The following is a 12,665-nucleotide window of genomic DNA, read 5'->3' as shown; positions in this document are numbered from 1 at the left end:
GAGAGGGTTGGAGAGGGTTGAGAGAGGGTTGGGAGAGGGTTGGGAGAAGGTTGGGAGAGGGTTGGGAGAGGATTGGGAGAAGATTGGGAGAGGGTTGGGAGAGGATTGAGAGAGGGTTGGGAGAGGACTGGGAGAGGGTTGGGAGAGGGTTGGGAGAAGGTTGAGAGAGGGTTGGGAGAAGGTTGGGAGAAGGTTGGGAGAGGATTGGGAGAGGGTTGGGAGAGGGTTGGGAGAGGGTTGGGAGAGGGTTGGGAGAAGGTTGGGAGAGGGTTGGGAGAGGGTTGGGAGAAGGTTGGGAGAGGGTTGGGAGAAGGTTGGGAGAAGGTTGGGAGAGGGTTGGGAGAAGGTTGGGAGAGGGTTGGGAGAGGGTTGGGAGAGGGTTGGGAGAGGGTTGGGAGAGGGTTGGGAGAGGGTTGGGAGAAGGTTGGGAGAGGGTTGGGAGAAGGTTGGGAGAGGGTTGGGAGAGGGTTGGGAGAGGGTTGGGAGAGGGTTGGGAGAGAGAGAGGTGAGAGGGAGGGATGGAGGCGTTTTTAAACCAAAGCAGGGAAATATTTTGGTACGAAACTCATCATGGCAACCACTGGGGTGGCGGTGGTAGCGGTGGTGATGGTGGTGATGGTGGTAGTAGTAAAGGTGATGGTGGTGATGGTGGTGGTGATGGTGGTGATGGTGATGGTGGTAGTAGTAAAGGTTATGGTGGTGATGGTGGTGGTGATAGTAAAAAACAACCCCCTACCTCCTCGCGGTGCCGGACGGGCAACTCTGTCGTGGACAGCGCTGTGGGGGGAGATCCAATTTTGATTGGCTCCTCCCCTCATGGCATATGTGTCCACCACAGGGGCTAAACGGGGGCTCTGGACGGGTGCGAGGGGCTGGTAACCCCTCCACCTTCAATTAATTACCACGAAACTACGAATTAAACTGAAATATGTAACAACTAAGCTTGTGCCGGAGGCCCCGGGGGGCCAGGCGTCTATGACGTCTCCTGGCCAAACCCCAATTGGCGGAGCCAGGAGATTGAATACCTACCCTCGGGGCTACTCCAGAAACAACGAAAAGCCACTACGGTTGGCCACGTGGAATGTTCGAACGCTCACTGCAGAGGAGAGGCTGCCGCTCCTCTGTCGGGAGCTGGACCGGTACCGCCTGGATCTATGCGGCATTCAGGAGGTCCGGTGGACCGGCTCTGGCGCCTGCCACCATGAGGGGTGGACAGTCCTCTACTCGGGGCAGCAGACTGCCAAACAACAGGGTGTGGGTCTTCTTTTGAACAAAAGAATGAAGGGGGCGTGGGAGCGTGGCGGTGAGGTGTGGGAAGCTGTAAGCCCCAGGCTACTTTGGGCTCGCCTTCCCATCAACCGGAGGCGAGGAATGGTGATCGTGGTTACTTATGCCCCCACCGAAGATGAACATCCGTGGAGGGATGCAGGCAAAGCCGATGAGTCAGATGCCTTCTATGACCTCCTGTCACAGGTGCTGGCTAAAGTGGCCCCTCGGGATAGAGTCATCATGTTGGGTGACTTCAATGCCCGAGTTGGTCATGATACTGGCACCTGGTCTGGAGTGATTGGAGGGCATGGGCCAGATCAGCTCAATAACAACGGTAGGAGGCTGCTAGATTTTTGTGCAGCCCATGGGCTTGTAATTACCAACACGCTGTTCCGGCATCGGCGCATCCACACAACATCATGGATGCATGCCGGGTCCAAGCAAGAACATCTGCTGGACTACATAGTGACGGACCAGCGAATGCGAGCCCATGTCCTTGACACCAGGACCTACCGTGGAGCTGATCTGCCCTCTGACCATCGACTAGTCATCTGTAAGATGCGCCTGCCATTCTTCCACTCCGGTGGTGGGTGTACACCCAGGACCCCATTCCAACCTAAAGTGGCCTGGTCTCAGTTATCTGATGAAAGTTGCAAGCGAGAATTTCATCATCGCTTGCGGCTGGGATTGGCATCGTCCCCGACTCCTCCTGATGTCGAGGGTAAATGGGCGAGGTTTAGGACTGTGACTCATGCAGCTGCAATGGCTGCTTTGGGTACGCGGTCCAGACCTCCCCAGACACCCTGGATGACAGAGGAGTTGTTCAGGATGGTTGAGAAAAAGCGACAGGCCCACTGTCATCGGCTACAGAATCCCACGTCAGAGAATGAGGAGGCTTACCGCAGCCTTCGCTTGGAGGTTCGGAGAGCCGTGAGGCGCTGCAAGGATGGGTGGTGGTCGCGGGTTGCTGAGGAGATGGAGTCTGCCTCAGTGGCCCGTGATCACAAATCTCTATTTAACTCCATCAAAAAAGTAACCTGCAGCGCCACACCTATTACCATCATTAGGGGGAAAAACGGTGATCCAATTTCCGACCCCCAGGAACAGGTTCGCAGATTTGCTGAGCATTTCTGTGAGGTCCTGGGGGAGGGAAAATCCCTCAGCCAGGAAAACATCGTGGCACAAAGTGAGGATGACCCTGCTGAGGCTGCGGTGCCTCAAATATTGGATGAAGTCACCCCCTGTGAGTGGCTGGCTGAGGTGCCATCTGCTGAGGAAGTATTGAAGGCGATCCGGAGTCTGAGACCAGGAAAGGCAGCGGGCAGAGATGATCTCCCAAGCGAAATGCTGAGGGAGGGTGGCGTTTGTGCACAGACTGCCCTATATGACATCATAACAACAGTCTGGACCACTGGACGGGTTCCGCAGGATTGGAACGATGCCCTGGTGGTCCCCCTTTTTAAGAAGGGGGACCGCACAGACTGTAACAACTACAGGGGCATCTCACTCCTCAGTGTGCCGGGAAAGGTCCTGGCAAGGATTATTCAGCATCGCCTTGCCAGGCACGCTGAGGAGAGGCTTGCGGATCCCCAATGCGGTTTCAGGAAAGGGCGGTCCTGCACAGATGCCATATTTTCTGTCCGTCTGCTACAGCAGAGGTGTAGGGAATTCCAACAAGACCTACATCTCTGCTTTATTGACCTGGTCAAGGCCTATGATACCATCAGTAGGCCTGGGCTCTGGGTCGTTCTTCGTGCTTTTGGAGTACCTGACCCTCTGCTCACGATCATTAAGGACCTTCATGATGGTGAGCGGGCCCGGGTAAAACTACGTGGCCGGGAGTCAGAGCCATTCCCTGTACACCTTGGGGTGCGACAGGGATGTCCTCTGGCTCCCACATTATTTAACATCTATTTTGACCACGTAGTTCGTGAAGCCTTCAATAGGTGTACCGGGGGAATCTCCATATGGTACAGATATAATGGGAGGCTAATCGATGCCCGGGTGCGGTCAAGGGATGGCTCCCTATTGCTCAACCACGTTATGTATGCTGATGACTTGGTAATAGCTGCTCAGTCAGAGGAGGAGTTGGAGACGCTGCTGCTGAGACTGGAGCGTGCCACTAAGAGGTGGGGCCTTACCATCAGCCCCACCAAAACTAAGCACCTGCCTGGGTATTTTGTACCATCGGACACTCCACCCCCACAACTCCCAATCGGTGATGGGGCAGTTGTGGAGAGAGTGGAGAGTTTCCCATACCTGGGCAGTGTGCTTATGACTGGCTCCAGTTTAACAGCAGAGGTCTCACTCCGAATCAGTCGAGCGGCAACATCTTTTCATCGGTTGCGTAACGCTGTGTGGAAGCTACCTGGTCTGTCGCTCCGCACTAAGCTTCAGGTCTTCTCGGCCACGGTCATTCCCTCCCTTCTCTACGCTTGCGAAACGTGGACCCCCCTAATGGAACATCTTCGCCGGTTAGAAACATTTAGGCTGGCCTGCCTACGATCCATCCTGGGTTTAACCAGACTGGATTGTGTGAGGAGCTCACAAATCCTTGAAAGATCTGGGCAGGGTCCCATCGGTGAGCTCCTCCGGCAGGCAAGGCTGCGATGGCTGGGTCATGTAGCCCGCATGCCCAGCCACCGCATGCCGAAACAGCTTTTGTTTGGCCGGATTGAGGGGGCTAAGCGGGCGCGGCACGGGCTAGAGAAGAGATGGAGTGATGTGGTACAGGAGGACGTGGAGCTGAGTGGACTTGCCGATGACTGGTACCAGCGGTGTCAAGATCGGCCTCTGTGGAGGAGGCTCGTGAAGGATGCTACTGGGCAGTTGGAGGTAGTCGCCCTCCAACAACAACGGAGGGCGGAGGAGCGACGCTCAGAACAACGAGCGGAGCGCCGGGTGGCTAAAGCACAGCAGGTTGGCACAGTAGGGGGCACAGGTGGTGCATCAGCCAGTCATCTCAGTCAGTCGACCCGTGGCACCTGGGTCTGCCCCGTGACCTCCTGCCAGCGGGCGTTCGACACTTCACGTGGCCTCAGGGTGCACATAGCCTGGCACAAGCGTCGTGGTGACGTCACCGCCACTTAGTGGCGAATGGCGGTTGTTGTTGTTGTTGATAGTAAAGGTGATGGTGGTGATGGTGGTGGTGATGGTGGTGATTGTGATGGTGGTGGTAGTTTAGGTGATGGTGGTGGTGATGGTGGTGATGGTGATGGTGGTGGTAGCAAAGGTGGTGGTGATGGTGGTGATGGTGGTGGTAGTTAGGTGATGGTGGTGATGGTGATGGTGGTGGTAGTAAAGGTGATGGTGGTGATGGTGGTGATGGTAGTGATGGTGGTGGTAGTAAAGGTGATGGTGGTGATGGTGGTGGTGATGGTGGTGATGATGGTATTGGTGGTAGTAAAGGTGATATTGGTGATGGTGGTGGTAGTAAAGGTGATGGTGGTGATGGTGGTGGTGATGGTGATGATGCTGATGATGGTGGTAGTAAAGGTGGTGGTGGTAATGGTGGTGGTATTAAAGGTGATGGTGGTGATGGTGGTGGTGATGGTGGTGATGGTGGTGGTAGTAAAGGTGATGGTGATGGTGATAGTAAAGGTGATGGTGGTGATGGTGGTGGTGATAGTAAAGGTGATGGTGGTGATGGTGGTGGTGATGGTGGTGATGGTGATGGTGGTGGTAGTAAAGGTGGTGGTGATGGTGGTGGTGATGGTGGTGATGGTGATGGTGGTGGTAGTAAAGGTGGTGGTGGTGGTGATGGTGGTGGTGATGGTGGTGATGGTGATGGTGGTGGTAGTAAAGGTGATGGTGGTGATGGTGGTGGTGATGGTGGTGATGATGGTATTGGTGGTAGTAACGGTGATAGTGGTGATGGTGGTGGTAGTAAAGGTGATGGTGGTGGTAGTAAAGGTGATGGTGATGATGGTGGTGATGATGGTGGTAGTAAAGGTGGTGGTGGTAATGGTGGTGGTGATGGTGGTAGTAAAGGTGGTGGTGGTAATGGTGGTGGTGATGGTGGTAGTAAAGGTGGTGGTGGTAATGGTGGTGGTGATGGTGGTAGTAAAGGTGATGGTGGTAATGGTGGTGGTGATGGTGGTAGTAAAGGTGATGGTGGTAATGGTGGTGGTGATGGTGGTGGCTCGTGAAGGACTCTACTGGGCAGCAACGGTGGAGGATGGAGGGAAACCGGAGGACCGGGAGAAAAATCCACGCGACCACGGGGAGAAAGAGAGAGACACGCAAACTCCAAATATACAGCAGCAAGCATCGTCAGGGTCTGGATGGAACCCACGACCTCCTGTAGACCAGGCGAGGAAGTTAACATCTCCTAGCCACCGTGATGCTGATGAGAGAGGGATAGAACCCACGACCTCCTGTATACCAGGCGAGGTAGTTAACATCTCCTAGCCACCGTGATGCTGATGAGAGAGGGATGGAACCCACGACCTCCTGTAGACCAGGCGAGGTAGTTAACATCTCCTAGCCACCGTGATGATGATGAGAGAGGGATGGAACCCACGACCTCCTGTATACCAGGCGAGGTAGTTATCATATCCTAGCCACCGCAGCGCTTTAAGGAGAAAGAGGGATGGAGTGGAGGGAGGAGGAGAGAGATGGTGGTGGTGGTGGTGGAGAGGGAGGAGGAGCGGAGGGATGAAAGGGAGGATGAGGGGGAGAAAAAGGGGGAGATGGAAAGATTAGAGGGGTGGAAAGAAGGAGGGGGGGATGGAAGAGAGGGAATGAAGCGAGGAGGTGGAGAGTGAAGGGGGAGAGAGATGGAACCGAGGAGGAGGTGGAGGAGGTGGAGAGTGAAGGGGGAGAGAGATGGAAGCGAGGAGGAGGTGGAGGAGGTGGAGGGTGAAGGGGGAGAGAGATGGAACCGAGGAGGAGGTGGAGGAGGTGGAGAGTGAAGGGGGAGAGAGATGGAAGCGAGGAGGAGGTGGAGGAGGTGGAGAGTGAAGGGGGAGAGAGATGGAAGCGAGGAGGAGGTGGAGGAGGTGGAGAGTGAAGGGGGAGAGAGATGGAAGCGAGGAGGAGGTGGAGGAGGTGGAGGGTGAAGGGGGAGAGAGATGGGAGGGAGGAGGAGGTGGAGGAGGTGGAGGAGGGTGAAGGGGGAGAGAGATGGAAGCGAGGAGGAGGTGGAGGAGGTGGAGGGTGAAGGGGGAGAGAGATGGGAGGGAGGAGGAGGAGGTGGAGGAGGGTGAAGGGGGGGAGAGATGGGAGGGAGGAGGAGGTGGAGGAGGTGGAGGAGGGTGAAGGGGGAGAGAGATGGAAGCGAGGAGGAGGTGGAGGAGGTGGAGGGTGAAGGGGGAGAGAGATGGGAGGGAGGAGGAGGAGGTGGAGGAGGGTGAAGGGGGGGAGAGATGGGAGGGAGGAGGAGGTGGAGGAGGGTGGAGGGGGAGAGAGATGGGAGGGAGGAGGAGGTGGAGGAGGTGGATGAGGGTGAAGGGGGAGAGAGATGGTAGGGAGGAGGAGGTGGAGGAGGTGGAGGAGGGTGAAGGGGGGGAGAGATGGGAGGGAGGAGGAGGTGGAGGAGGTGGAGGAGGGTGAAGGGGGAGAGAGATGGAAGCGAGGAGGAGGTGGAGGAGGTGGAGGGTGAAGGGGGAGAGAGATGGGAGGGAGGAGGAGGAGGTGGAGGAGGGTGAAGGGGAGAGAGATGGAAGCGAGGAGGAGGTGGAGGAGGGTGGAGGGGGAGAGAGATGGGAGGGAGGAGGAGGTGGAGGAGGTGGATGAGGGTGAAGGGGGAGAGAGATGGGAGGGAGGAGGAGGTGGAGGAGGTGGAGGAGGAGGGTGAAGGGGGAGAGAGATGGGAGGGAGGAGAGGTGGAGGAGGAGGGTGAAGGGGGAGAGAGATGGGAGGGAGGAGGAGGTGGAGGAGGAGGGTGAAGGGGGAGAGAGATGGGAGGGAGGTTGTGCTGGGTGGTTCGCAGCGGGCGGATGGTGGCGTCTGGGTTTGGTGATGAATGTGGCCGGGGAGGGAGTTTATGGAGGAGAGGGAGGGGGGTTCTGTTTTTTTTGGTTAGGAATGGCCACACACATTCATAGAGACACACACATGGACACACACACACACTGACACACACACACATTCATAGAGACACACACATGGACACACACACACACTGACACACACACACATTCATAGAGACACACACATCGACACACACACACACACTGACACACACAGACATTCATAGAGACACACACATGGACACACACACACACTGACACACACACATTCATAGAGACACACACATCGACACACACACACACTGACACACACACATTCATAGAGACACACACATCGACACACACACATACTGACACACACACACATTCATAGAGACACACATGGACACACACACACACTGACACACACACACATTCATAGAGACACACATGGACACACACACACATGGACACACACACACATTCATAGAGACACACATGGACACACACACACATGGACACACACACACACTGACACACACACACATTCATAGAGACACACATGGACACACACACACATGGACACACACACACATTCATAGAGACACACATGGACACACACACACATTAATAGAGACACACACATGGACACACACACACTGACACACACACACACATTCATAGAGACACACACATGGACACACACACACATTCATAGAGACACACACATGGACACACACACACACTGACACACACACACTTTCATAGAGACACACATGGACACACACACTGACACACACATTCATAGAGACACAACACATCGACACACATGGACACACACACATTCATAGAGACACACACACCGACACACACACACTGACACACACACATTCATAGAGACACACACATGGACACACACACATACTGACACACACACACATTCATAGAGACACACACACCGACACACACACACTGACACACACACCGGCACACACACACCGACACAACAACAACAATCGCCATTCGCCACTAAGTGGCGGTGACGTCACCACGACGCTTGTGCCAGGCTATGTGCACCCTGAGGCCACGTGAAGTGTCCAGAAACAACACCGACACACACTGACACACACACACACACACCGACACACACACCGACACACACACACACTTACACACACACACACCGACACACACACACACACCGACACACACACACACCGACACACACACCGACACACACACTGACACACACACACTTACACACCGACACACAATCAGACAAATACGAAGACACACACCGACACAATCAGACACACACGCACGCATTCACAAGACAACACACTCGCACTCACACAGAGTTACAGAGACACACGGCGACACACACAGACACAACTACACGTGTGCACACACACACTTACATACACACACCGACACATACACACACATTCATAGAGATACACACACACACACCGACACACACACACCGACACATTCACACCGACACACACACACACCGACACACACACACTTATACACACACACTGACACACACACACTTATACACACACATGACACACACACACTTATACACACACACTGACACACACACACACTTATACACACACACTGAACACACACACACTTACACACACAGGTACAGAGACAAAGGTGCCCCGTATAGCCTTCGACGTAGTCTTGGGGCAAGTGCTGTTATCGAGCTGTGGTGGCGCCTACGAAGGCCGCCCGGCCGCCTTTGTCTCCCCTCCGCCCGCCTTAGTGGCGACGTCTCAATGCACGCAGCACCAAGGCGGCAGGCGCACCGGGCAGGGCTAGAGGGACCCCCCCCCGGGACCCCCCCCGCCCCTCCCCCCCGGGATTCCCCCCCGGGACCCCCCCTCGCCCCTCCCCCCGGAACCCCCCCTCGCCCCCCCCGGGACCCCCCCCTGCCCCCCCCCCCCGTTCAAAGATTTCGCCGCTGCGATGTCGGAGGAGGCCGTTGGAGGGGAGTGGAACTCACGGTAGGTGGGGGGGCGTGGGGGGAGAGAGGGGGGAGTGGGGGGGGTGTGGGGGGGGGAGTGTGGGGGGGTGTGGGGGGAGTGTGGGGGGAGTGTGGGGGGGTGTGGGGGGGTGCGTTCCCGACTTGCGAACGGAGTTGCCGCTCCCTTCGTAAGTGGCGATTTGATTTCTAACCCCGGAAACTCGACTCGTTTTTAAAATCATAACGTTCCTGTACATGACCGCTGTGAACACTCACTCACCAACTCACACACCCACTCACTCACCAACTCACACACCCACTCACTCACCCACCCACTCACCAACTCACTCACCCACTCACTCACCAACTCACCCACCCACTCACTCACCAACTCACCCACCCATCCACTCACTCACCCACTCACCCACCCACTCACTCACCAACTCACCCACTAACTCACTCACCAACTCACGCACCCACCCACTCAACAACTCACCCACCCACTCACCCACCAACTCACCCACCCACTCACCCACCCACTCACCCACCCACTCACTCACCAACTCACCCACCCACTCACTCACCAACTCACTCACCAACTCACACACCCACCCGCCTCACCCACCCACTCACTCACCCTCTCACTCACCCACTCACCCCGCTCACTCACCAACTCACCCACCCGCTCACCCACCCACTCACTCACCAACTCACCCACCCACTCACTCACCCACTCACCCACCCGCTCACCCACCCACTCACCCACCCACTCACCCACCAACTCACCCACCCACTCACCACCCACTCACTCACCAACTCACTCACCCACTCACTCACCAACTCACCCACCCACTCACTCACCAACTCACCCACTCACTCACCCACCCACTCACTCACCAACTCACCCACCCACTCACTCACCAACTCACCCACCTACTCACTCACCAACTCACCCACCTACTCACTCACCAACTCACCCACCTACTCACTCACCAACTCACCCACCCGCTCACTCACCAACTCACCCACCCACTCACTCACCAACTCACCCACCCACTCACTCACCAACTCACCCACCCACTCACTCACCAACTCACCCACCCACTCACCCACCTACTCACCCACCCACTCACTCACCAACTCACCCACCCGCTCTCTCACCAACTCACCCACCCACTCACTCACCAACTCACCCACCCATCCACTCACTCACCCACTCACCCACCCACTCACTCACCAACTCACCCACCCACTCACCCACCCACTCACTCACCCACTCACCCACCCACTCACTCACCAACTCACCCACCCGCTCACCCACCAACTCACCAACCCACTCACTCACCAACTCACCCACCCACTCATTCACCAACTCACCCACCCACCCACTCACCAACTCACCCACCCACTCACCCACCCACCCACTCACCAACTCACTCACCCACTCACTCACCAACTCACCCACCCACTCACTCACCAACTCACCCACCCACCCACCCACCCACTCACCAACTCACCCACCAACTCACCCACCCACTCACTCACCCACTCACCCACCCGCTCACCCACCCACTCACCCACCCACTCACCCACCTACTCACCCACCCACTCACCCACCAACTCACCCACCCACTCACCCACCCACTCACTCACCAACTCACTCACCCACTCACTCACCAACTCACCCACCCACTCACTCACCAACTCACCCACTCACTCACCCACCCACTCACTCACCAACTCACCCACCCACTCACTCACCAACTCACCCACCCGCTCACCCACCCACTCACTCACCAACTCACCCACCAACTCACCCACCAACTCACCCACCCACTCACTCACCAACTCACCCACCCACTCACTCACCAACTCACCCACCCACTCACTCACCAACTCACCCACCTACTCACTCACCAACTCACCCACCTACTCACTCACCAACTCACCCACCCGCTCACTCACCAACTCACCCACCCACTCACTCACCAACTCACCCACCCACTAACTCACCAACTCACCCACCCACTCACCCACCTACTCACCCACCCACTCACTCACCAACTGACCCACCCGCTCACTCACCAACTCACCCACCCACTCACTCACCAACTCACCCACCCATCCACTCACTCACCCACTCACCCACCCACTCACTCACCAACTCACCCACCCACTCACCCACCCACTCACTCACCCACTCACCCACCCACTCACTCACCAACTCACCCACCCGCTCACCCACCAACTCACCAACCCACTCACTCACCAACTCACCCACCCACTCATTCACCAACTCACCCACCCACCCACTCACCAACTCACCCACCCACTCACCCACCCACCCACTCACCAACTCACTCACCCACTCACTCACCAACTCACCCACCCACTCACTCACCAACTCACCCACCCACCCACCCACTCACCAACTCACCCACCAACTCACCCACCCACTCACTCACCCACTCACCCACCCGCTCACCCACCCACTCACCCACCCACTCACCCACCTACTCACCCACCCACTCACCCACCAACTCACCCACCCACTCACCCACCCACTCACTCACCAACTCACTCACCCACTCACTCACCAACTCACCCACCCACTCACTCACCAACTCACCCACTCACTCACCCACCCACTCACTCACCAACTCACCCACCCACTCACTCACCAACTCACCCACCCGCTCACCCACCCACTCACTCACCAACTCACCCACCAACTCACCCACCAACTCACCCACCCACTCACTCACCAACTCACCCACCCACTCACTCACCAACTCACCCACCCACTCACTCACCAACTCACCCACCTACTCACTCACCAACTCACCCACCTACTCACTCACCAACTCACCCACCCGCTCACTCACCAACTCACCCACCCACTCACTCACCAACTCACCCACCCACTAACTCACCAACTCACCCACCCACTCACCCACCTACTCACCCACCCACTCACTCACCAACTGACCCACCCGCTCACTCACCAACTCACCCACCCACTCACTCACCAACTCACCCACCCATCCACTCACTCACCCACTCACCCACCCACTCACTCACCAACTCACCCACCCACTCACCCACCCACTCACTCACCCACTCACCCACCCACTCACTCACCAACTCACCCACCCGCTCACCCACCAACTCACCAACCCACTCACTCACCAACTCACCCACCCACCACTCACCAACTCACCCACCCACCCACTCACCAACTCACCCACCCACTCACCCACCCACCCACTCACCAACTCACTCACCCACTCACTCACCAACTCACCCACCCACCCACTCACCAACTCACCCACCCACTCACTCACCAACTCACCCACCCACCCACTCACCAACTCACCCACCCACTCACTCACCAAACTCACCCACCCACCCACTCACCAACTCACCCACCCACTCACCCACCCACTCACCAACTCACTCACCCACTC

The 12,665-nt window shown here is 56.8% G+C and overlaps 2 protein-coding genes across 3 annotated transcripts in view; one reads left to right on the top strand and one right to left on the bottom strand.

Annotated features, from left to right (window-relative positions):
• The window catches only part of LOC116955890 (uncharacterized), an 86,924-nt gene that overhangs the window by 62,305 nt on the left and 11,954 nt on the right, over window positions 1–12,665 (bottom strand). The window lies entirely within an intron of this gene.
• On the top strand, window positions 2,863–5,679 carry LOC142906257 (uncharacterized). The gene is made up of 2 exons (XM_076053684.1): window positions 2,863–4,453; window positions 4,537–5,679. The coding sequence occupies exon 2, from the start codon at window positions 4,540–4,542 to the stop codon at window positions 5,677–5,679; it is 1,140 nt and encodes a 379-aa protein (XP_075909799.1). The 5' UTR covers window positions 2,863–4,453; window positions 4,537–4,539.

Source organism: Petromyzon marinus, chromosome 62 (genome assembly GCF_048934315.1).
Source record: "Petromyzon marinus isolate PM22_M1 ecotype Great Lakes invasive population chromosome 62, UKy_Petmar_22M1.pri1.0, whole genome shotgun sequence".
NCBI classification, from domain to species: domain Eukaryota; kingdom Metazoa; phylum Chordata; class Hyperoartia; order Petromyzontiformes; family Petromyzontidae; genus Petromyzon; species Petromyzon marinus.
This window is presented reverse-complemented; position numbering and strand designations above follow the sequence as displayed.

Bases quoted from the DNA above. Each gene is read 5' to 3' on its own strand.
- LOC142906257 (XM_076053684.1), top strand. From the start codon at position 4,540: ATGGTGGTGATGGTGATGGTGGTGGTAGTAAAGGTGATGGTGGTGATG.